Source organism: Cryptomeria japonica, chromosome 9 (genome assembly GCF_030272615.1).
Source record: "Cryptomeria japonica chromosome 9, Sugi_1.0, whole genome shotgun sequence".
Lineage (NCBI taxonomy): Eukaryota > Viridiplantae > Streptophyta > Pinopsida > Cupressales > Cupressaceae > Cryptomeria > Cryptomeria japonica.
Window position 1 is genome coordinate 375,880,362 of NC_081413.1, and position 27,884 is coordinate 375,908,245.

Sequence of the window (27,884 nt, forward strand, 5' to 3'; positions counted from 1 at the left end):
TTTTGGGCAGTAAGCCCTCTTGGCAATGAGCCTTTATTTTTGGTAGTGAGCCTCAAATAGTGAGCCTTGCAGTGAGCACTTGTAATGTTCTATAACTAGTTATAATATATTGAGAGTTAATCCTCTCCATGGTTTTTCCCTAACGTGTTTCGATGCAAAAAATTTGGTGTTCTCGTGTATGTGTATGATATCTCCGTTTTGCTGTTCAAATTAATCACTCACTATTGTTTAGTTGAAGTATATCTGCAAAGTAAGAATAAAGTTGTTTTAAAGATTAATGGAATACTGATTCACCCCCAACCTAGCCCCCCTTCTCAGTATTCTAGCTGTTCAACAGGTTTTTCACTTGATGAGAGAACATACCCAAGGGAAAGAGTAGGTAAGAGTGGGTGTCACAAGGCTTGCAACGATTTTCTTAACGTTGCAAAGCATTCTTGGTGCGTTGACGACTTTGAAAGAAATGTTTGTGTCAAGCATGGCTAGACTCACCTTATTGAAAGAAGCTTGAATGAGAGGTTGTTGCATGCATAGTCTTTGACAACCTATTTGCACAAAAAGCTGCAGAGATTGTGAAGGTAACTTCAGAACTTGAATATTTATTTATTATTGATTCAAGTCTCTCATTATTAATTTGTAACTTTAATGATTAATCCATTTTGGAAAATGTATTTTTCAATTGTAGGTGTTGGAGCCTTTGGTTAGAGTTCTTTCCTTGGTAGATGGGAATAAAATCCCAATGGGGTATGTTTATGAGGCCATGGATAGCGCCAAGAAATCTATCAAAAATTACTAGAAGGGATATAGACTCAAATTTGATCACATCTAGGAAATTATTGATACGAAGTGTAACAATCAGTTCTACCAACCCATTCATGTAGGAGGATATTTCCTCAAAGCTTATTTTAAGCTTGAGGATTCTTACTCAGATTCCAATGGGGAGGTCATGGAGGGCCTCACTACATGCATTTAGAGGATGATACCTGAACTCCAAAATTACGAGGAAGCAAGCAGTAAGCTTTTCTCTTCAGAGCTGGCCAAGAGAGGAAGAACCACTCAAACCCTAGGTATAATATTTGGAGTCTTTCACATGTATCTTAAGAGTTACAAATTCCAAAATTTCAAATTTACAAGTTACAAATTATAACTATTGAATATTTTTGATAATAATATGTTTTCACTTTGCTTTCTAACTCTATTTTATTTTGTAGATGCTTGGTTGCAAAGTTGGGGTGGAAATATCCCAAATCTCAAAACATTTGCCCTTAGAATCTTATGCCAGCCTTGTAGTTCATCTAGTTGTGAGCGCAATTGGCGCTTGTTCGAGGACATCCAAACGAAGAAGAGGAGCAAGCTAGCTCATAAACACCTCAATGACCTTTTCTTTGGGCAATATAATCTTCAGTGGCACACAAGGGACGTAGAGGAAACACTAGCTGGTCCAATTGATTTGGGTGATATAGATCCTTACAGTGATTGGACATCGCAGGAGCAGCCTCCATTATTTATCGAGGATGACATCTATGATTTGGAGATGCGGGCTATTGAGGAGTAGGGGGGTGGTTTTGGATTCGCACTGAATGACATTGAGTACAGTGAGGATAATGAGGAGTCATTGCCAGTGCTAGGAGCAGCTAGAGGCAGAGCTACAACTAGGATGGAGGTTGAGCTACAGCCAGTCGTGCCGAGCGAGGATGCATAGCCACAACAGACTGCTAGGGCTACAACTAGGATGGAGGTTGAGCTACAGCTAGTCGTGCCGAGCGAGGATGCATAGCCACAATAAACTACTAGGACTAGACCCTCTAGTTCTACCTCTCCCTTAGTTTATAATAGAGCCGGGAAGAGGAATATGTAATTGTATTGATGTATTTACTTTTAGTTTTACAAAAACTATTTACTATTTTTCTTCCAGCTATTAGCATTCCTCATGAGGATGCGATTTTGTACTCAATTTGTATTTAAATCCATTAAATATATCTAGACTCAGCTTGTTTCTTTTGTGTACTCATTTATTGACTCATTGGATGCATCTCATTAAATTTTGCAAAAAGAATGGATTTCTAATCAAATTTGATCAATGTTTTAAGTTCTAGAGTTTTTTGTCAAGTGTTCGCCTATTTTTTTTCTCTAGCCTTGGCAAGTTTTTGGTTTTGGGGAGTAGTTCAACTATGGTGAAACCTTTATGTCCATACCATTTGTGATTTGCTGATTGCAAGTTGCAGTGCATGGTTAGACTGAACTTCATTAAAGCTTAACTTCAATTGCTTTATGCTCATTGATTTGCATTGTCTTTGGTGTTAGTGTGTGGGCGATTTGAAAATCATTTGCATTTCCTTAGAAGATTCCATCATCTTTGTGTAGTTGTTTTCTCATAGCGAAGCAAAGTATGGTTTGGTTTCACTAAGTCATCAACAGTTTCTTGTATTGTTAGAGATAGATTAGATTCCTAAACTTCGTCTTTTTGCATTTTATTTCAATGAACTTTCATAGATTTAGTAAAAGCGCATTATTGCAAAATCATAAGTGAATTTGAGGAAAAGGAATTGATAGAATCCTAGAACAATTGTGTAACCAACATATCACATCTATACCCTGAGTCCCTTTGTGCGAGTTTTTGGTTTTGGTGAGTAGTTTAACTATGCTCATAAGTATAAATGCATTTTTAAGTTGAAATAAATAACACATTTAGATTAGATATTTAAATATTGTTAAATGTATACAAAACACATGAAATATGAAATCCTTGGCATCAAAAGTTTCAAGAAAGTATCAAAACAAAAGCTTTAAGTGTATGGCTCAGAGGAGCCTGCATCACACGACCCTCCTGCATCGCTGTATAAGATAGGTCCTAGATGATGATGCAACCATGATATCTCTAACTGTGTCTCAGTGACAGCCACATCAACATCCAAGGTGTCTACTCGTGTTCTATTCTCTTGCATGGCTGCTTCCATTGCCTCTATCTTTCTATTCACCCGATCAACCCAATCAAGGTCCTTATCACTAAAGATAAGATGTGTGGCCCTAGTGATCCAATCTGGTTGTGGATCAACCTCCTCTAGTGTTATGAGTGATAAGTCATTGCCTAAAATCTGTTTGTGGTGAATACATAAGTTTTAGTGCACATAAACCATATCATTCAACCATTGCACTGATAGTCTATTGTGGTTTCTGGAGTGTGCGCTCGAACTTACTTGAATTGGACCCATAACTAGAAGCATTGCATGCTTGGTTAAATACTCGAACTACAATGCTGTGAAGTTTTTTACATTAGCACCAAATATCTCCTTCCACACATTAGATATGAGAAGAAGAAAAAAATCGATCTCATTATCCAATTTTAATTTTGAATATTTAATAGTAATAGAAAAAGAGAAGTTTTGATTTTTAAACTTAAATTATGCCCTTAATAGATTTGGTCCAACCCTTCTTCCAAATCTCTTGCTGTTCTTTAGTTGTGGCTTTCACATCAGCCATTGTTTGTGACAAAATGGGGCCCTTTATCTCCCCTTTAGGGTCTTTTAACCCTGGGCCGCAAACAATAACGGCATCAACCATGTTTTGCCAATAAGGAGACCTAACACAAATAAATTACGTAAAATAAGTATTGTAAAATGAAGAGTTTAAATTTGAATTTGTCGTACCTCTAAATATGAAAATTCAAGAGACTGAATCAAGCTATATATTTGAAAACAAACAAAGAAAAGAATTAGCTTGGCTCATGAAATGGAAGGGTGTAGTAGAACCAAAATTCTACAATTGCACTTATAGCATCACTTGGCCCTCTTGTGTGGGCGTTTGGATGTTGATGCAGCCATGGAAGAAGAAGATAGAGCACAAGTAGACACCTTGGATGTTGGTGTGGGCATCACTGAGACACAAGTAGATATCTCACACAAATTTAACATGGTATCAGAGCTAAGGCGTCACAATTTCCTTAGGGATCCTTTCCCTACTCCACATCATTCCTTGGAAATTATAAAATAACCCCACAGAGTATCTCTCTGACAAATAATCAGGGTACTAAATTTGAATATATGCTTTTTATCCTGGTTAATCTTCTTCAAATTATTGAAGAGCTCACACTGGAGAACCTCACATAGATTATACAACTTATCTTCCTTAAGAATTTGAAAAGAAGTGTAAATGGTCGTACCAGATATTGAGCTATCTCTGCTGGACTGATAGACCTAGTATCTTGTTACCATGGATGCTCAATCGTGGTGATCTAATTTGATTGTGGATCAGCGTCCTCTAGCATTACAACGATAAGCTAGTATCCAAAATCCATCTATTGTGAAGGCGTAGGTTATAATGAACACAAACTAGATCATTCAATCTCATTGCGCTTGTTGGAGTGCATGTGCTGAAACATAATCCAATTGCGCTCATAACTTGAAGCAATGCATGGTTGGCTCAATACTCAAATTGCAATCCTTTTAAGATTTAGTTTCTTCGCACCAAAACTTTTTTGCCGTGCATCCGAGGTGAGAAAACTAAAAAAATCAATCTCATTATCCAACTTTAAGTTTGAATATTTAATAATAATATAAAAAGAGGAAATGTTGTAATTTTAAAACTTAAATTATGCCCTTGATAGATTTGTACTTGGCTGCAACATCAATTGAGTTGCCTTGCATATATCTCATGCAAAGTTATCTCCTTGTGCAAGTGTAAATATCTTAATTTCGGTGACTATTTTTGCTCCAACACCAAAATCAAGCATCGTCCACTCTATGATTCTATAAAGCCCAGTTAGAACCTCCCCATCTACCTTGAAATTGCAGAATTGGGGAAATAAGTAGCTGTATGTAGGGGCTTGTGAAGATAGAGGTGCCATCGCCTATCAATGTTTTCCCAATTGGAGCAATACTTACTCACAACTCCCACATAAATGTATCTTATGGCCTCCTTGGCCCTATCCATGCCCTCATATATGTAGCCCATTGCGAGCTTCTCCTCATTGACAACTCGTAAGGTAACCAGCAAAGGCTCTATGAACTACAATTATCGTGAAACATTAACACAAGTGTAAACAAAAATAAGCAAATTAAGGAAAAATATGACTAAATATATAATGTAGAATTAGATTTACTTGTACAATGTCCATGGTTAGTACCTAGAACCTCTGCTCATAAAAAGTCTAGTTTGCCACACCAATCCCTACATTGGTCTTAGCATAAGGTGAGGAAGTCCACTCCTCACTAACTAGCAGTTGCCTCAATGCTCCCTTTGCCTGAAGCAAGGATTGTAATGTTGTGAAATTGGTTTCAAACCGGGTTGTTCTAGGACGAGTCAACTTCATGTTCCTTGTGAAATGCCTCATTAGGTTGCGAACTCATGTGTGACTGTATATGATGTTACAAATATTTTTTGGTATCTCCACACGCTTTGATCCATGGAATCCTTCCAAGATCCTCCAATATGAGGTCAAGGCAATGAGCAACACAAATCCAAAACAATGATGGGTTCCTATCCTTCAGTAGTCTACCAATAGCAACATAATTTACCATATTATATGTAACTACTTGCACCACTTTCTCCTCACCAAACTCAGCCAAGATTCCCTCCAAATCTTTGCTAAGGAACTCAACATTTTGTTGTTTCTTGAAGCATCAATCGAGTTGATGAATATTTTGCCACTTGAGAGAGAAACAAAATCAATGGTTCAATAAAACATAATTAAAAAATCTTAGTCACTAAGTCAATGCATTTAGGAAGTACAATCACTTGAGGAAGATACAAGAAAATTTCACTATGTTATATTTTTTCTGCCCATTCAACCATCAATCATGATGGTGAAAACCTTCTTCCAAATCTTTCGTTTATCCTCTATTGTTGCTTTCACATCAACCATCTTTTGTGACAAAATGGGGCCCTTTATCTCCTCATCATTAGGGGCTTCAAACCCTACTCTGCAAACAGTAATGGTCTCAACCATGTTTTGCCAATAAGGAGACCTAACACAAACAAATTAAATAAAATAAGTATTGTTAAATGGAGAGTTTATATTTGAATTTGACATACCTGTATATATAAAAAATCAAGAGATAAAGAATTAAGGTCTATACTTTAAAACAATAAAAAAAAATTGCTTTGTTGCATGGAATGGAATGGTGCAATAGAACGAAAAGTCTTGAATTGCACTTTTAGCTGCATCATGTTTACCATTGTTCCAAACCATGCTCTCAAGTGATTATTAGTTACTCGGAGTAGTGCATGGCAAAACAAATGAATCTAACCTAGATGGATGAACTCTAGGCCCAATGCTAACGCTAGCACTAGCACTAGCACTAGCACTACCCAAAGATGGACAAAATGGAGGAATGGAAGAAGAGTTTATGCTTCCATCAATGGCTTCTATCTCCTCTCTTTTCTTCTCTTTTAGTTCTTTTTGCTGCTCAAAGGTTTCTAATTGAACTTGCACTTCATGCTTAACCTAAGCAGGTATATGTGGGCATGGATTAGCATCTTAGCATAGTATATGTACAAGACGGTCTTTTAATCTGTTAATGCCTCCCCTAAGAACATTTGTTTTGCAATGAAAACAAGTTACTTCTCCTTTCTTTTGCCCAGGCGTAATAATAGATGTTTCCAACAAGGGTTCCTTCTTATTGGGGTTCCTGACATTGTGATAAGGACAATTTATAAATCTCAAGAATGCTGCAAGAATATATAAATAGAAAAAAAATAATACTTATGGATTATAATTAAACTAATATAAAAGATCTAGGGTTTGTAACTATAGAACTGTTTTGTTTTACAAAAATACCTAGGGTTTGTTCTTTGGTTCACTAAAAGAAAATATGAAAAAAAAAGAAATGTAAAAAAGAATTAGAATTTTTGTTTAAGAAAACAAAAAGCTTTCAAAATACAAACTTACCTCTTAAATTTTGGTTGAAATTAATTGTGAGCTCTTCCCGATCCTTCGTAGGCTCCTTTGGATGCACTTAAAGTAGCTACAAACCTGCCCAAATGTGGTTCAACTACCGATTTTTGCTCTATCTCCTTGCTCATTTTGCTGTGATACAATCAAAGTTTGGCTCAAAACTCTGTTTTTTCCTTCTCCTTTGGCTTGAAAATGAAATGAAGTTGGTTTTAGGGTTTAGGAGGCAAATATAAGACAAAAAAATTTGTGTGAATTGCTTTTTCATTCTTTTTGAATGACTCAGCTGCAATCGAGTCTATCCATCGGTATTTGCCTAGAGTTTGGTGAGTCTCTGAGACTTGGAATTTTGCTTGGTTACCGAGTCTTCTAGACTCACCAAGGATCACTCGCCTCAGGACTTGACGAGTCTATGTGAGTCTTGGTGATTCTTGTAACTATGTTTTCGATTGGGTCACCTGAATCGACTACAACTTAAATGGTATCCTCCTTTGTCAGTGATGTACATAATTTTTAATTTCAAAGTTGGTGCATGACGCAAAGGATTTTTGTATATGTTAAGCTCATTGCACCAACCCTTTGTGCTGCATGATTCCATTGCACACAATGCTTCTATGGTTTGTGAGATAAAGGATTACCTAATGCAGCCTATATAGGAACCTGAAATGACTTGAGGAATGTTGAGCTGTCAACTGATGCAAAATTTAAACCATTTTATAACTAATATTGATTGAAAATTTATACATGTTATTATTGAATTAAAATATATACATGTTCTTGACCTTGAGGGAACACCTGTTCATTATCTTGCACATCTCGAGGTCTACCACTGTTGTGCCAACTAGACAAATCAACTAGGTCATGTTTTTCATAGTTTCTAATAATGAGAAGTCCTTTTCATAGTCCTTTGGTTCTGTGTACACATGCACTATATCTCTTTAGTTTCTTTGTAAATTACTACTTTGCTGCAAAACTTCCCCAGATCAGGGTTTTCTTAATACCCAGTTGGGTTCACAACCTAGTTTTTTGTGCTATAAATAAGGTGGTACAAAATAGTTTCATGTTTAGCTAGGTATGCATTGTAGAATACCCAAGGGATGTTTTGTAGCAACCAGGTAAAAATTGTAGAGAACCCTGTGGATTTTTTAATTTAATTTTACTTTTTTTAATGCTTTTCCTTGTGATGAACAATGACAATTGTAAATCTTTTAGGGTCTTTGCTAGCTGTACAATTCTTATATCGTGTTGCTCCGCAGTGGTTGTAACAACCACTATACTTAAGCAAGGAAAACAATAACAAATATAACATTTATTGAAAGAATTTTCAACTAACATTTAATTTCAGCTGAAAAAGAAAACTATTAACTAACATTCATCAGAAAGAGAAAACTACCTATCAACTGAAAATTAGTTATACAAATACAACTGAAAAAGAGGAGAGTTTAGAGATTACAATGCAACAATCTTCCTGCTGATGACAGATACAAGCCTTGGATAATGTAGTAGAGGGAGTGTATCATCGAGGGCTTTTCCACCCAACCATAGACTTATAAGTCTTGTGCGCCTCTTCCTTTTGAAAGGGCTCGACCCTTCACGAGGAAAGTAGACTAAGGAAAGATCACATACCATTTAGCCATTTGAGCTTGGTGTTAGAACTTGCATAGACTATCTGGTCATACGCTATAGGTACCCCTTAACTAGCATGACCATCTGAGTAGTGGTGTATCTGGTTCATGTGAACTGATGGTCGCATGCGAACTGCAGTGCCACCTTGGCCAAGGTTTCATATAACGTGCACGATATTGTGCTGTTAGCATTCACCGCCCTTACTTGGCTTAAACAGATTGGAGTGCAACTGACTCACAAATTCATACAGAAATATGGTTCTTTTGACCCAAGGAAAATAATTGACTAGCTTCAACAAACAGTAGTCAACTGACATTAATGGTTTAACGACTTTGAGGTAACTTGGTTTAACAACCAGCTTACTGCTGTCTACAGAATTGAATGATTCCTACCACCACAAGGACATCATAAACTTAACTGTCACAGATCAGACTATTTAATCAGACATAGATAAACATTTCAGATTGACAGGACGTAGTAGATTCAGAATACATTTGATATTATTAACATCACTCTACTGACTTTGTTTTTTAAAGCAATAAACATAGTGCTCGCATTCGAATCATAAGGATCATTGTACATACTCTGTGATTCCTTAAAACATATAGGTTTTTACTTCTTTCATCTTAGTTATTTCAATTTAATATCTTCATTAAAGACTTAGTTTATCTCAACTTCATATTAATACGAAAGACTTTATCTATGCCGTTCTGCAATACCATGGTAAAGGTATGCATGCGGTTAGCGATCTCCATGAATATAATTCTTATTTAGTAGTGCATGCTTTACGCTTCAAGATATGTAACCACGGATTGTGCAGATGCAAACTAACATGTATAAACGTATACATTCTATAGAGAATTGGCTCCGACTTAAAATGAATTTCAAAAACAGTTAAATGAAAAGAGGTGGTTAATGCTTGAGTCTCTGCTGGCCGATCCTCTACTCAAGCATTGACAGAACTAAACATTGCATGATTCTAGATGACAACCAATGATATGATAATGCCAGAGATAAAACTTATAATCCTTTTCCTTTCCCCATAATTGAACAGTGAGCCATGGTCTGATTGTAAACCGATTTCAATGCTTCCACAGTGCTCCCTATGAGCTCAGACTTGAGTATTACTTGCATGAAAAATGATAATGCCCCCAACTAGCCAAGGAAAGAGCTATAAAACATGTATGCAGTGATGGTGATTACCGCTCCAAGAAGGAGCTCGAACAAGAAACTTACAATGTGGGACAGCTCTCGCACAAAAGTGATGGCTCAAACGCCTTCAAAGATAAAGCAAGGCACAGGCTAGCACTGCTGATGAGACATTTTACTCATTTATAAACATTATCATGGTCGAGGTGGTAAGGAGTAACACCTTATAAATAAACTTCCCTCAACTTACTAGTCGATTGATAGATAAATAAAGATGAAGCATATACAAATATAAATACGCTCTTCCAAGTTACAAATATATCATTAATACATTACCATGTGTATATGTGTATATACATGCACATCTTATCATTGTACATGTATAGATATAAATATATATTTATGAAATATTAATGTCCTTTGATGGTTGCAAATATATATATATAACCATATGTATATGTATATACGTATATATACACATAATTAATTAATGAGATTATCTAATAAGAAAATAAATATTGATTAAATAACTAAGGTACGATTTCCACTCAAGCAATACCCTAGACAACAAGGTATAAATTGACCAACAATTGATAGACAAAGATGAGATGATCAACCCTAAAACCAAGGTGGTAACCAACTATTAACACAACTTATTTCTTGACTTAGGGATTGATGGGAATTGATCTTTTCCAAAGTCTGCAATCCTCTCCTTGATGATACTCTCCCTCCCTCTTGAGGGTGTTGTGTATCTTGCATGCACTTGGTTACATGAAAAACCAGTTAGTCTAATCTTAACCATTATATCCGAATACATGAAACGTCAATATCAAAATAACTTCCTTATTCAATTTCTAATCATTAAGAGTTTTCATCCACATGTGAAAGCAAATATAATGTCATTGATTAACTAATCACAAAAGCATAATAAGCAATAATTTCAAAGTTGGAAAAGAGGGATGGAATAGTGGTGCCTTGTTGGTTGGATTTATAAAAATTGTGACCATGCCATCTAAGTGGTAAGAAGCAAAGTATATGAGTAGAGGAGGAATTGGTGGTCACATCATGTTTGAAAATTACATAGTTCCTTGGGGGGACCGAGTGCCTAAATTTGGGGTTGGCGAGGGGGGGGTCGACAATGAAGTGGTGGTGGGGGTGGCACTGATATACACATTGAGGTGAATTGAAATCTTCAAAGCAAAAGCTGCAATATAACAACTCTACAAGTGTCCCATGAAAGATAAACTAGTTTTCACAAAGTTAAAGGTTGCAATCAGTATGCAATGGCATGTGCCATAAGGTAAGCGACCTAGTGACATCCCTAGCGGAGGTGGTGGTGCTGTGGGGTGACATTTCCCTCAAGTCCCCACATCTCGAAAGCATTCTCGTCATGGGTATGTAGGGTTTTTTGGTAGGGATGCGTCCTTGTGGAACACTTGAAAATTCTCTAGTTTATTCAGGTGAAAAATATTTGATTCATCAATATTTGTTATGTAACAAGCTCATAAGGTTGCCTTTAGGAATTGCTTCCAATTGTGGTGAGATTGATCACATCTTGATGAAATAGGTATTTACCAAACTCTACATGGTTGTGTTGGAAAATGAGAGTGCCATGTAATTTTATATTAACATTTGTATATTATCATTGTTGTTTTGTGAGAATTAAAGTGACATTATAGTACTAAAATAAAATAAATTATTTTAGTTTTATATGAACATTTAACATTTGTAATCGTGTATAAGTATAAATTGTATTATAAGGGTTATTTATATTTAAGTTTATATTGAGTAGAATATTAATTTTATACTTAATTATAGATTTTTGGCTACTTATGTGTATAAATTTAGGATTTTAATATATTTTTTGTATGAAAGTACCAAAAATGAACTCAACCACAATTTTCTTTTCTTTTTTAGCTGCTCTAGCACAGCTGAACCCTTGTACCCGTTCTCAAACCAATATCTTATGTTTCTTTAAAAGCCGAGCATTATTCAACTATCTCATTGTCTTTATGAATGGGTGATGGTTTGCTATGTTGTCTACATTTACATGCTGATTAAGACCAAGTAGTTAACTTGGTAATTTATTTTGTTATTCTCCGTGCTTCCATCTTAGGTCCTTTGGTGTGAATAAGCACTAAAGCATCTCAAATAATTGTAAAGAAGTTAAGGTGGAATGCATTGAGACGTGACATTTTGGCCTTGTGAGAAAATACAAAAATGAGATTTATGATAAATCAATTTTTTTTTTGCCCCATTTCAAATGCCAAATTTAAATGGAGAGAATGGATGAATGGAATATAGGAAGGATGATTGGTAAAAGAAGTAATAAAATTGAGGGTTTAATTGGTCTGATGTATAAAAATTTAGATACATGAAACACAATACAAAAACCTAAGCTTAATGGAATTAAGCCAAGATTCAATAGAAGACAAAGAAAAAGGGATAGACCTGGAGCTTGTAAAATTGTAGGTCCATCTAAGCACAATTATGTACTACGAAATGCTACTTGCTTATCTAAATTTGATATTTTACTATGTTACCCTGAGTTTCCGGGATGGGGATGACAGTGGACAATGGGATGAGTTTCCGTGGCGACAAATGTTTTTGCCAATTTTGGGGACGACGGGGGGTACGACAAAGGGGACGGCTTATAGGAAAAATTCAAAATATATAGGGAAATTTTAAATGTTCATATGAAAAATAGATTAAGCATGTATATATATTGTAATATCCCCACTTTGAAATATAATTTAATAATAAATAATAATAATAAAATTAAAATACAAAAGAACAAAAATCTAAATAATATAATTATTCAAATTTGATTAAAGTTAATGAATGGTCAAAGGTAATGAAATGATTAGTTGTGACTCCCCCAAATATGAGATATAAAAGTGAGAAGATAACTCATTTGAAGGGGGGATGATTTGGGAATCAGAAGTGCAGATCTGATTTAAATAAGTGAAGATCTGATCGTGAAAGCATGTATATATATTGTAATGTCCCCACTTTGAAATATAATTTAATAATAAATAATAATAAAATTAAAATACAAAAGAATAAAAATATAAATTAAATTAAAATATAAAAAATATAATTATTAAAATTTGATTAAAGTTAATGAATGGTCAAAAGTAATGAAATGATTAGTTGTGACTCCCCCAAATATGAGATATAAAAGGGAGAAGATATCGTTTGAAGGGGGGACAATTTTATTAAATTACAGGCAGTAACGTCCTTGTTCTTGGTGGTATGCATGGGGATGTGCTTAATATGTATGCTTAATATATGAAGCCTGATTATGTTCTTATGCAAAATTTAATAGTAATATTGATATAGACTGCAATATGTATGATCATCATACTTAATTTCTTATACATTCATAGTACATGAAAGACCAATATATTAAATAGTCTAGTCTTTGATCTTTTTCTAATGCCTTCGTGAGGATAGGTTGGTTCATGTAGGGAGAGGCGGAGTAATTCCTCACAAGAAGGGTAAGTCCCAAGATGGGGTATGGACAGGTGTTCCAGAAACCTTTGGGGAGAAGTCCCAAGATGGGTTAAGGACCTATGTTCCTGAAACTTTGAGGGAGCCTGCTTGTAGATTGGTTTCCAAGCACCCTAGCACAATAATTCCCCATCCTCCATTAGGATTAGGGAAGTATAAGGATAAACGCTAAATATAATTGCTTATTGATTGTATTGTGAAGAATTAGTTGTTCTCTAATCTCAAATGCTTAGTTTAAGGTATAATAGTATTTAATGATATATGCTAATTACTGGTAAACTGGAAGCCTCTTGGTAGGGGACATTACATATACATTATATTTATATGAAAACATGGAAAAAGCATGTATATGTACATTATAGAACCTTAACATACCACATTTGTGTTAAGAATTCATTGTCAAATTGTCAATACTCGATATGCATTCATATTTCATAATTCATTGTCAATATGGCAGCACTTGTTTGCATGTAGTTCATTGTTTCTTTCTGGTTGGAAGATATATTGATAGTATTGCATTACTATTATGACCTACAACCGCTTCTTTATGCACTACCAAGTTTTGGGTGTTTGTAAATGTCATGTCCCCTCCTTGATTGTTATATATAGCATAAATGAAACAATTATTATTATTAATTAATATAATATTTATCAATGAATAATTATTTGAAAATTATTAATATTTATTAATTTATTAAATATTATTATTTAATATTTATGATTTTTTTTTTTTTTGTATTAAGTATCATAGAACAACATTACAATATTCAAAAGTCCTGGCTGGAAAACACACAGCCATCTATCGGATAGGACTCACAGTACCAAAAAACCATGGCTGGAAAACCCACAACCCATATCATATGTCGATTACATACAGGTTACGGATGAAGCATAGGAAATAATACATAATATATCCTAAAATTTACAAAAATACAGCATTGGAGGTCCCATATTAGCAGTATATCATAAAAGGAACAGGTTATCAACTAGCTAAAAAGGAAGGAGAAGTCGGGATCAGTATTATCTCCCAAAGGGGGAAGCCACGCAGTCCATCCCAATTCACCCTCGCACCACACCTGTACCTGTCCCTCGATGAACTGGTCTCTAAAAGGGTGGGTAGGCAGTCCTTCCAGTTCCATCGGAGTGAAGTCCTCTCTCTGCTGTCTTGTCTCCATCTCTTGCATAAATTTCATTAATGTTTGCTCAAAGTGTGTCTTATTACTTCCCATTTGGTCGCAGGTAAACCCATGAGACAGCTCCCTGATGAAGACATATGTTGCACCACCGTTCAACCATTTGTCAAATTTGCCCTCATCAAGGCGGAGAACCACTGTGACCTGCATAGCAACAAGGTAAAGAATGAGTCTCCGAAGAGACTCAGTGAGGTATCTACCCTTGCCAATAAACACATCATCATTCCTAGATTTCCAAATGATCCAAAGAATTTCCAAGGAGAGAACAGACCAAAAGAGATTAGCACATTTCTTGCCACCTTTAATATAACCAAGGACCACCTCATCAATAGTAAGACATTTAGTATCAATTGAAAGACTAAACAATTTCCACACCTCTTTGGCGAAATGACACTCAAAAAAGATATGTAGCACAGATTCAGGGAGACAACACAATTTACACAATAGGGGGTTGCCATTATAGTCTTTAAGAGGGAGCTTGTGAAGCAGAAGTTTCCAGGCAAAGAACTTCTTTTTTAGTTCAAGCGGAGCAGACCAGAATCTCATGAGAGCAGAATGCCACTTTTTAGAATCCCAGGTGAGGTTCCAAACATTATTGAGATGAGTTAGGATATCTTCGGAATCAGCAAGGGAAGAGTAGACAAGTTTGGCTTTCATTAGAGGGAGGGGAGAGCCGTCAACCCAACAAAGGGAAGAAATAGGGGAGAGCAAAGGAGGGGAAGATGAGGAGAGGATGGGGTCCAGTGTAGTTTCGAGGACATTGTAGGTTTTGGCTTGGGAGATGGGGAGGTTGAAAGACGAACTAAGAGCATCCCAAGAAATCAGAGAACCGTCTTTCAAGATGTGTTCAAAAGTAACAAGGCCCAAGTTGTGCCATTTCAAGGCAGAACACCCTTGAAGGCAAGCCAGTTGGTTCCCATTATGCAGAATGTTCCACCATATAGATCTGCCCAAGTTGAGAGTACCCTTATTATCAACAATGCCACTGTTACTGATAAATTGTTTGACATGGTTCGAAGCCTTCCATATGGACTTAAAGACCTCTGAGCCAGCAGGAGAGATCTCAAAATTGCCAGCAATCAAGTCCCACATGGGCAAGTTCCTCCATTTCTTTGCCTTTTTAGGGGGGGAGCACTGTATATTGTGTCTGATCAGAATTTTCCAAGGTTCATTGCCATCAAGGGCTTTAAAAATCCACTTGGCAACCAAGGCAATGCCTTGAATTTTGAGGTCTTTGAGGCCCATGCCCCCCTGCATCTTAGATCTAACCAAAGAAACGAGACTCGAACTCGGCTCGGACTCGGCAAGGCCGACTCGGACTCAGACTCGGGACTCGGCGTCAGACTCGGCTGGACTCGGGAAAGTGAAAAACTCAAGAAATTTAGAGATTTTTAAAGATTTAAAACTTGTTTCAGACACCCTTTATTGAATACACCTTAAAGACACAAAAACATCATTAAACTCGGCTCATTTGATTACATACACAAGTATACGTCAATCACATAAGCATAAACGCAAATTGTAGTTGAAGAAAATAAGAAACATAGATATATAAATATTGTCAAATGTATACAATATTACAAAACTCATGGAATAAAAAATCCATGTCATCATATGATCATCATCAAATGTTTCATACAAATACCAAAGGTAAATAGTAAATACTAAATACAACTACAAGTGTACAAGCCTATGGTTGAGAGGGCCGTGCACCCTCTCGCCCTGGCCCCCTGCGAAGGCGTTTAAAGTAGGTCCTGGATGATTCAGCAGCCATAGTCGCTCCCCGTGACACCATGCCATTCTCACCAACATCAGGAACGGCTGTGTCATGCTCACCAACATCAGGAATAGGTGTGTCACTCTGAGTCTCAGTATTTCCTGTCTCTACTCGTGCTCTCTGCTCCTCCTCTGCCATGGCTACAGCCTCAGCCTCTATATCTACCTGGTCGATCCAATCAATGTCATCATCACTAAATACAGCTGTAGGAGTCCCAGGAGCTGTCTGATTCTCATTGGCCCACTCTGCTTCAAGATCAACCTCATCTAGAATGATACGAGACATGTCAACTGTTGCATTCTTTCTCATTCTCAGGCGGAGGTTGTAGTGAACAAAGACGAGATCATTCATCTTCTCCACAGATAATCTATTGCGCCTCTTGGAGTGTATGTGCTCAAACATACTCCAATTGCGCTCACAACCTGATGCGCTGCATGGTTGGCTCAAGATACGAATGGCCAACTTCTGAACATTTGGTGTCTCTGGGCCAAAAAAGTTCCACCAATGATCTGAGTTTGAAATGAGAAAAATAAATAAAATCAGTCTCACTCATGAACTCATTTAACAAGTTACAATATAGTATTGAATAAAACTAAAATTAAGTCTAACAATTTATTTTTACCTGGCATCATAGTTGTCCTACCGTCTTTGGCGACAGGACGAGAGAAGGTCTCCCCTTGTGCATCTGAGAACATCTGTAGCTCTCGAAAAAGGTCTATCTGAGAAGTACTAGCAGGTCCCATCTTCTCCATGATTGCATATAGCCCATTAAGGACCTCCGCATCAGCGTTGAAAGAAGGGATAAAACGGAATGCCGGATTCAGATAATATGCTGCCGCATGGATGGGCCTATGTAGCTGATGATGCCATCTCCTATCAATGATCTCCCAAATGGGACCATACTTGCTCTCATCTGCTCCATAGACGAATCTAATGGCCTCCTTCGCCCTATCCATGCCCTCATATATATAGCCCATTGCGGGCTTATCTCCATCCGCAACTCGCAACAAAACCACCAAGGGCTTAACAAACTGCAAAATTGAAAATATTGTGTAATTTAGAAAAATGAGCAAATAGGAGAATACATATAATAAGTTATAAAACATGAAGCTAAATTGTAGAATTTATAAAAAAATTACCTTCACTATCTCATCACAAGGGACCCAAAAGCCTTGCTCATCAAAAATGCAGTCTGCCATCTCTATCCCTGTAGGGGTAGTAGCATAGGATGAGGAAGACCACTCCTCACCAACAATCATACGTCTCAAGGCAGGCTTAGACCTAAGCATGGACTGCAATGTGAGGAAGTTTGTGGCAAATCTTGTGATTCCTGGACGATGCAACTCCTTCTGCTCTGTGTATTGTCTCATAAGAGCCAACACCCATGAATGATTATATACAAATTTGCAGACATTTCTTGCCCTTTCTACACATCTCTTGACCCATGGGAGTTTTCCAATATCCTCCAACATGAGGTCAATGCAATGAGCAGCACATGGAGTCCAAACTATAGATGGGTGCCTCTCCATCAATATAATTTGTTGCATTGTAAATTGTAATTAATGGAGGTACAAACTACAAGATAGTAATTAATTTGCAAACAAAATTAGTTTGTAATCAAAAGTTTACCTGCAGCAACATAATTTGCTGCATTGTCGGTAACCACCTGTACCACGTTCTCCTCACCCACATCTTCAATCACCTCCTCTATCTGCTCACATAGGTAGGTGGCATTCTTGCAATGGGCGGAGGCATCAATGGACTTGATGAAAACGGTGCCCCCTGAAATAAAAAAATAAAGCTAGGTCAATGATCATTCAATAAACCATTAGATAAAAAATAAAAAATTAAAGACTATATGAAACTAAAATTAATCAATCACCTGCGGAAGAAACAAGATAATTAAGGAGAGTTCTATTTCTCCTATCCGTCCAACCATCAGTCATGATGGTGCAACCTTTAGTGCTCCATATGTGGCGTTGTTCATCTAAATCCTTTTTCACATCATCCACCATTTGAGACAAAATGGGTCCCCTCAAATCACCCTCACTAGGGGCTTTGAACCTCGCCCCGCATATGGTAATGGCATCAACCATTTGTTGCCAATAAGGAGACCTGTCGCAAAGAAACTCAATGAGATAAGTTAAGTATAAAAATTCAATGAGATAAGTTAGGTATAAAAATTAAAACAATCAAAGTTATCAAACATAAAAGTTAATAAAACATTCACCTGGCTACAAAGATTGGAATACAGCTGTAGCTCCAAAACCTGCCAATTGCCATTTTAGCAGCATCATGGACCTCCTTGTTCCAACCCATGCCCTCAAGCGACGGTTGGGACCCAGGAATAGTGCGAGGCACAAAGAAGGAATCCAACCTAGATTTACGAATCCTAGGTCCAATGGTAACATTCCCACTACAACTACTAGTGGTAGGAGCATGAGAAGTGGTGGTGGCACTGCCACTTATAGAAGCAGAAGCAGAAACGGAAGCACCAACAGTAGCAAACTGAGTGGGACGATATGGAGGTAAGGAAGAAGGGCCTCCAACACAACCTAACTGTGTCCCTCTTCCTAAAACTGTCTCTCTCCCAATGGCCGCTCGATCCTTCTTTTGTTTCTTTTTTCTTTCAATCTCCTCAACTATTACATAACTATCACATATGGCTTCAGAGACTGCTTTTAGGCATGGTTCGGCATCATGTCCACGCACACCAACAATATGGTATTTCAGCCTATATATACCTCCATGGAATATTGTTTTGCAAAACATACATTTTGTTTGCCCCTTTCCTTGCCCTGGAAAATCCTCATGATATTTCCAAGCAGGGTCCTTTCTCATGGTGGGTCTAGAAGCTGAAGTAGACATTTTAGGATAGTTTTATGAAAGTTGAAGTTGAGGCAAATAATAAAGTGAAGTTTGCTGCAATAAAACATTACAAATACAAAATAAAATTAATACATACATTCAAAAAAACTAAAGTAGGGTTTGTAAATTTTTTTAAAAAAAATTGTAGGGTTTGTCAAACCCTACAATTTAAAAAAAATAAAATTTACAAACCCTACATACAACCCTACATAGTACAACTACATACTACATGCTACATACAAATTACAAACATACAAAAGATCTTGCATACAAGAAAATGTAAAACTTTCAAAATAAATGAATAGAAAATGGATTTTTTGCATATAAGAAACAAAATAATGTTAAAAAAAAAATCTTACCTCTTACAACAAGCTTGAAATGAGCTGCAAACTCTTCCTATCCAACTCTTGATGCACCAAATCGAAACACAATGCAGCTCCAATGTGACAAATTGAAGAAAACTTGAGCTTCCTCCTTGCTGGTTTTTCTTCTATGCACCCTTGTTTTTCTTCTCAACTCACTTTACTCTTTTTTTTTTTGCAAGTGAATGAAATGAAACTCACTTTTAGGGCTAGAAGACAATTAACATTAAAAAACGGATTTAAAAAAACTTTCCAAACTATTTTTTTTTTGACTTTTTAGTTGTGCCAACGCTAGCCGAGTCCAGGGCTCGGGACTCGCCGAGTTTGGCGATTTTGGGCCAAAATCGCCAACTCGGCGAGTCTGGCGAGTTTACTCTCCAGACTCGGCCGAGTCCGAGTCCGAGCCCCTGGGACTCGTTTGGCCTGACTCGGACTCGGACTCGCCGAGTTTGGGCGATTTCGGGCGAGTCTCGTTTCTCTGGATCTAACACACCAATCCCATTTTACAACATGTTGTTTCCTGTTCCCCTTCCCATCCGACCATAGGAATTTCCTGATTTGTTTTTGAAGATAATTGAACTGGTAATTACTGAATAGCCGGGCTGAGGAGCAACAGATGTTGTATGAAGACAAGATTTTTTGACAGACCTGAAACCGACTTGCCAGGGAGAGGTAGTTTCTGTTCCATTTATTTAGTTTTTTATCCACCTTATTCTTGAACCACTCCCACATTTCTTTCAGATTCGGGGAGACAGAGAAGGGGATATCCAGATATCTAGTGATTAGGTTCGGTCCTCCCCATTCCAGGTCAAATTTAGAAAGCCAGTTAGGGGGGGAATCAGTCCATCCTAGCAAGGTTGATTTATGGAGAGCAATTTTGCTGTCTGAAGCCTTGCAAAAGATTTCAATGTTGTGCAGGAGAGAGGATAGGTTCTCCTCTTCCAAGACAAGTAGGATAGTTGTATCATCAGCAAACTAGACATTGATAATTTCCTCTTTATTAGGGAGAGAGATGCCTTTGACCCTAGGGATCATATTGCGATCCTTAAGAACATAGTACAAAGAAGGCTGGGGCAAGTGGGCAGCCCTGCCTTATTGACCTGGAAAGAACAATATTATCAGATCTGATTCTATTTACATCAACAACAACATTGGCCTCACAGAATAAAGTTTGAACCATCCTACAAAACGTCTCTGGGAACCCCAGGCTCACCAACATCTGAATTATGAAGCTCTACTCTATCCTATCATATGCCTTTTCAAAATCAATCAACAACATGGCCCCGTTCTGCCTTGATTCCTTAGCCCACTCAAGTGAGTCCCAATAGGTGATCAAATTTTTAAGGATATATCTGCCTTTAACAAAGCCAGTTTGGGTAGGACTGATTATCTTTGGAAGGATTTTAACCAGCCTATTAGCCACCACTTTGGCCAGGATCTTTTAGGAGACATTTAACAATGTGATAGGCCTCTAGTTCTTTAGCAATGTCTTGTCCCCCTCCTTAGGGATGAGCTTGATCACCCCTTGGTTGATTTCTTTGCCCAGAGTTCCTTGATTAATAGCTTCCAGATATAGGCTATGTAGGTCACCAACAATCCACCTGATATTCTTCTTGTAAAATTCCACCGGAAAGCCATCCGGTCCAGGGGATCTGTCATTGCCCATTGAGGAGATTGCCTTTCCAATTTCCTCTTTTGAGATGGGACTCCCTACAATATCAATGTCCTCCTCATTAAGCTTAGGTGGGATCAAATCCTTAATGAGCACCCTGGCAGCCCTATGTTCATCATTTACATCTGTTGCAGTGAATAAAGTTTGGTAGAACTGAGTGAAGCACTTGAGGATCTCCTCTGTGTCAGTAATGTGAGTCTTGGAGATTCATCTCTGCATTACATAGATCTTCCTGTAGTAGCCTCTCTACCCTCCTGACATCCTTGGCTTTCTTTTTCCCTACTGTTTGGTAGAGGGTGGTCCAACTTTTAATGTTCAGATTCCATTTGTCAATATCAGAAAGTCGGTGCTGCCCTTATAATGTTAAACAATCTGATGAAGGCCAGGGCAGAGCAAAGATCGTCATCCTCCAAGAGACTAGTGTTTAAAGTGAAGGAAGCAGGTCTTGTAGAGGGGGGGTGACCAGAGGAGGAGAGATCAATACCCATTAGTATGGGGTGATGGTCTGACAGTGTGTATGGGGAGACAGAGTATTGATCCCCATGAGTTCCTTTGCCAATGTCAAAGTGATTTTTATTGAAGTAAAATCTGTCCAGCTTGCAATAGATTCTCTTATTCAGCTGCTGGTAATTACACCAAGTATACCACACAGTGTTCAGATGGTCTTTCCTTCCAGCAATGGGGTAAAAAAGATGTAGTTTATTAATCATTCTGTCCCACTGCAGCCTTTCCATATCCTTCCATTCAAACTTGTTGCCTCCTTTTTTGTCATTTGCATGTTCAATCATATTGAAATCAGCCCCCACAATCCAAGGGATGTCCTCCAAACCTGCTAGCCAATTCCAAAGCTCCCCCCTCTCTAGAGTCATTAGGGGCATATACAGAACAAATTCCAAACTTTTGGTCATCCAGCTGAATAGAAACCCAGATAGCCCTAGCACAAGGGGGATTGCCCCCAGTTAATCACTTTGTTAGCCCATCTAGGACTAAGTAGTATGGCTGTACCACCTTTACCCTTGGAATGGTTAGTGACAAAGGATATAGCCTCTCTCCAGATACACTTGAGGCCGATTTGCAAAGTGAAGCCGACAAACTTTAGCTCTTGAAGAAGGAGACAATCCATGTCTTTATGTCCATTAAGGTATCTCTTGATGATATATTTCCTATCAGGAGCCTCAAGGGCCCTGATGTATCAAGAGATTGTTTTTAGCATGGCTAACTTCATTGGGTGGTGTCCATTTGGGATTTAAATCCCTCAAAACATTTAGGCCATTCCTCTTTATTTGTGATATTGCTGGCATCAAATGCAATAGAGGAATAGGGTCTACCTCTCTTTTTCCTTGCCTCAGATATCTGTTCGAGGCCAAGGGATTCCTTCCTAGAGGAGCTATCTTTGCTATTTTTGGGGTATCTCTTCCTTTTGGATTTTTTGTATTTGACCATAGTGAAACCCTCTGATGTTCCTACCAAGCCTTGCTCAAAAATGGTGCACCCAGGAGTAAGGGAATCCATGTTGATCCCATTGCCTTGTGTCACAGTATGCTCTGTATTCAGGGCATCAATAGGGGTGCTAGATGTACAATAGGTACTACTACCAGGGTCTCGCACAGAGGCCTCTGACCCATTGGATGCGCCTAGAGGATCTTCCAAGACCTCACCCACAGTAGGATTGTATCCACAATCCTTCATATCTAGGGTAGAAGGATTAATCTCTTCAATTTTAGTTTCTTCAGCAGGTCCCCTAAATGCAGCTAATTCAAGGCCTTGTCCAGAGGCACTGCTAGGGGTATCTAATATAGGTGGAGCACCCCTATCCAAACCCTCAAGGCTAGGCATTTGCCATGAGGAGGCTTCAATTTCCAATTTCTGCTTATGAAGATCTTGCTCAAGAACCTTCCTTGCCTCAGCAGCTCTTCTCAATTTTTCCAACACAAGTTGTTGAGCATTCTGTGATCTCGGGCCCGAGTGAAATTTAGGGTTATCAACAAGCTCAGAGGGGTCAAGGGGGGGGATTGATCAGCGGATAGGGCATACTTAATAACATTATGTAGTTCAGAATAGAAACAACCATCTAGGGAGCCGAAGAGGAAGGGGGGTGATCGGGAGGGTGAGGGATAGCCGAAGGTGGGGGGAAGATGTCAGATGGGGGAGGAGTGGGGGGATGAGAGTGAGCTGAGACAGTCGGAGGAGGTTCGAAGGGAGCAACCGGGGGTTCGGAGGGTGGAGGACCAGAGGAGGGGTTTTTGGCCCTGATATTTTTCTTAACCAGTAATGGGCATCTGCTTCTAAAGTGACCACTCAATTTACAATAATGGCAGGCATCTATACCACCCATGTACTCAATTGGGCAACAAAAGGTTTTATTATCAAAGCAAATATCAATTTCGACGGGGTATTCAGGACTCAGATTTAGGGCTATGAGTAATCTAGCATCGAGATGTGGAAGAACCGAGGGGGAGGAATCGATTTTTACAACTTTGCCCAAGGGTTCAGCAATCCTATCTATACAAGACCAGAGAAAAGGGGGAATATTTTTGATAGTTATCCATTTTGGACTAGAGAGGGCAAGAATTTCATCGTTACAAGACTCAGGGTCCCAACGTACTGCCCTGAAAGTCGAACTCCCCACAGACCAGTAGTGTTTATTAACAATTTTGCTTTGGCTCTCCTTATTATCAAAAAAAATTAAGAGAAGACCCTTTTGAATCATTCTGCAAAATGAAAAATGAAAAATGAAACCATAACTTATTGACCCACACATCTTGCAGCCATTTGTTCATATATTGACGAGATGGTACTTTATTTACATCAAAAGCGGCAAAAAAAATAGTTGAGTCCCTAAGCCTAGAAATCTCAGAGGAAATAGCAGAAAACATTGAACCATTGGGTTTAATGATGATGCAATTGGAGGGGGAAACCTCACCTTCTTCTCAGGTGATATGGGCTTCATCTTCATGCTGTATCGCTGCCTCAAATTTTGCATCAGCAGGGAAAAGAAACCGTTTGCCCTCCACCGCCTGGTTGAAGGTCTTCCGTCTCGAGCGCTCGTTCTCGGCAGCATGAAGATTGTTGTGCTGTTTATCATCGTTTTGGCCTCCTTTATTCGCCTCCATTAGTTGTGGAAGGCCTGCAATTAATGTTCAAGGGCTACCCAGCGAAGCCAGGGAGCCCTCGCACGCTGTGGCGGTCTGCAACCAGCAGCACCCTCGAAACATGTGCCCTAGTTGCAGAGCGCTTCTTTTTCCATAAAAATCATTTATGAAAATTTATTACTAATAATATTCTTGAAATATTAAAATAAAATAAATAATAATATAATAATATAAATAAATAAATAAGTAATAATAAAATATAATATTTATTAGGACAACGAGTTTATTAAGAAGACAGGCAGCGATTAAAAAGGACACAAATAATTAACATGATTAATATATGTGAAGAGCGTTTAGACAGATTAAGAATAAGAATCTCATAAAACAGTGACTCATTATAATTAATGATGCACTAATAAAAGGTGCAATTTGACTTTGTTAAATAAAATAATTTGTCCAAAAGGTGCGATTAACAAAACAAAGGTAATTTGTCATGAAGAAGTGGGATTAGTCTTTGGGTTGTGAACTTGTGATTGTTGATGAAAGGAAATGTTTCTCTTGGAGGATTCACATCCATCATGGAGAGATGTCTTTCTTCATGTAGTAAAAAGAGATATAAGATAAGGAGTTTTGGGGTGGAAAAAAGGCGGGAAATATATATTATCTGACAGCCATCGATCAGATCAGATGAGAACTGTTATTAAGTTACAGGCAGTAACATCCTTGACCTTTGTGTTATGCATAGGTACGTGCTTGGTATGTATGCTTAATAAAGGCCGCTAATGTTCCTATGCAAAATTTAATAATATTTTGAATATTAATAATGATATAATAATTATAAATTATTATAATACTATCTGGTAGCTGCTCTGCAGTAATATATATATTAATAATATCTGAGAATAGATGAAAGTATATATATATATATAATGCTTTGATCAGACAAATAAATATTAGAATATAAATCAGAATTCTTAAGTTAATATTAGAAAGAAGAATATGTTTTTTTCTGTTACGACTGTCAGTATTTAAGAAGTTGGGAAAGGAGATGTTTTCAAGTAGGGGACATTACAATTGGTTTGACATTTGCATTAAGAACTATGGATGTATGATAGATGAACTATTTATTTATTAATAGTTAATTGATTGAGCTGCAGAATATCACTGATTTGTTTCATGTTATGGTGGAATTGTCTCCCAATATATTTAGTTTGAGTCATAAGTATATTGAAATAGATTAATTATGGTTAAAACATGCCTAAACCTAGTAGGGGACATTACAGTGAAACTCATTACCAAGTTGTTATTCATATTTTTGAGTGCTTTTGGCTATGATTCAGACCTGTTTACCTTTCGTATCAATGAAAATTACATAATCAAAATTACCCCCCAAAAATTTATTTAATGTCTGATCTGTAAATATAATGCAATATGCCTTCTAAAATGTGGGCAACCAATAGATTCGAATTTGAAATAACTTATTTATTGAAACAAACTGAACAAAAATGGCAACCATCAATATTTCACTCTTAAAATACAGTTAATCCCCCATCCCAGAAATGTACTATTGCTGAGGTGTCAGGACCACAAAAAGAAATAAAAAAATGTTTTAAAAAAAAGCATTTTAGCCTTTTTTTTAAATTTTTAAATGTGTTGGGAAAAGGGGGACGGATGGCCGTCTTTGGGATGGTTAGGGGATGTCATAGGTGTCCCCAATCACCCAGAGGACGGGGAGACACCCCCTTTGAGAATCATTGCCGTCCCCAAGTTTCCGGGAGGTTTCCTATAAATTTTGCAATTTTGGGGATGGTGGGGGAACGTCCCCTTGTCGTTCCCAAGTCCCCGAAACGTCCCTAGTATGGGGATGGGGGATTTTAACCTGGGGACGTGTCCCCGAGTAACACATATATTTTTCTTTTTTGAAGAATTTTGAATGTAAATGAGCAGGGTTAGATGTGATAACCCTAACAATAGTTTAAAGTTAATACCATTCAGGGCTGTGATTGTTTTTAATCAGCTTCAAACAAACCAGTCATTTCTTTGAAAAACCCTAATATTTACCTTTAATAATTTACTATACGTTTTAATGTCGACCCCAAGTGCAACAAAAATATTGATTGACCATAGGCAAATAAAATATAAATCACTCAAACTTAATAAGATAAATAGAAATACATTTGTAGAGCTTTCAGATTATTAATAGAGTCAAAATGTTATACAAACATATAGTAATGATAACCAAAAGCGGCAGATGCGACAATAGCTAGTACCATAGTTGAAAAACTTGGCAAGTACTTGCAAAATGCGTGAGTACTTGCGAGCCAATTCGCCAGGCAAGTCACTTGGCCAATAACTCATCGATGAGTTTTTGTAAAACTCGCGATTGTTTTTGTTTGAAAAAATAGCAAGTAAATGCAAAAAGTCACAAATTTTCCTTGAAAAACTTGTCCAAATTCATATAATTTAGTTTTTCTTGCTTGTAGTTATAAAATCATGATTTTCATTGGTGATGATCTTCACTGTCTTTTCTGATTTTCTCTTTTTAAAGTTAGGCAACAGGGAATGCCAATGATTATTTATAGATAAATTTGAGATGTAGTTATCTAAATTTAAGCAATACTATTGAGAAAAGTTTGAAGCAAATGTCTTTCAACTTATGGTTTTAACATTACAGTAATACATTTCATTCCATTATGCAGATATCCAATTATATTAAGTTTTGATGAAAAGATAAAACAAAATATATTCTCTACTCTTTTAAACGTAAAAGATAAATAAACTACTTATCTTCTGAAGGCTTTCCCTCAATCTTCCATCCATTTTTATTATACTTATTTTTTTTTTTGACATTTCTTGTTCAGCTAAGTGGTTTTCTGAACATTAGCTAGTCTATAAAGCTGTACAATTTTCTTCTATGTATTTCAGGTGTTGCCTTGCTTAAAGTTGGAGGGAAATTGATTTATTCCACCTGCTCCTTAAATCCAGTTGAAGATGAAGCTGTTGTTGCGGAGGTTGGTCAACTTTTGAAAACCTTAAATCAACCCGCTACACATTCTTGTTTTGGACTTCAGCTGTTTATGTACCATTTGAAATTTGAATGTGCTATATTTTTATTTACTTAATTGGTCAGTAAATGTTTCTTGAAGTGGTTTCTGGTGAATAGGTTTGGAGTTCTGTTATAAATCCAGATGGTCAACTGTATCTATTTGATCTGTTAATCATTATGATGACACCTTTGCCAACATTTGAGTTTTTGACATTCTACTAGCATTAATTCTTTAAGTAGTTTGTACCTGCTTTCTATATTGCATTTTATATTGTATTGGCTTTTGCCACAAATTGTTATAAAATCCTTTCTGAGCAATAAAATTATTCTGGATTTTCAATTTATACATGCGGGTTCCTTATTTATATGCTGAGCATGCTTGATTTAGTTTCTGTAAACTAAGAAGCATTTGAAAATTATATTATAATTTTTTATTTATTAAGAAGCGTACTGCTTGCTCTTACAATCATCATTTTACATTTCTAATTTTTCATTATAACAAGTCAATGCATTAAATACATTTTGTTTTTAAAATAGGTTACTGACAAATTTTCCTGAAACGAATAACTACATCATGGTCCTTCAGATGGCCTGCTAAGCCAAAAAGGTAAAGAGCAGCATTTTTGTCAAAAAGAAAAGTGTGTATGAGAGTGCCATTTCAAATTATTTTATGCGCTGCTACATAAGCTGATATACATGG

The 27,884-nt window shown here is 37.1% G+C and overlaps 1 protein-coding gene across 2 annotated transcripts in view; it reads left to right on the forward strand.

The window, feature by feature from the left end:
- The window catches only part of LOC131072564 (multisite-specific tRNA:(cytosine-C(5))-methyltransferase trm4b), a 248,177-nt gene that overhangs the window by 140,591 nt on the left and 79,702 nt on the right, over positions 1-27,884 (forward strand). For both annotated transcript variants that reach the window (XM_058008759.2, XM_058008751.2), the window contains exon 10: positions 27,064-27,149. In XM_058008759.2, the coding sequence (XP_057864742.2) occupies positions 27,064-27,149 (86 nt within the window). The remainder of the gene's footprint in view (positions 1-27,063; positions 27,150-27,884) is intronic.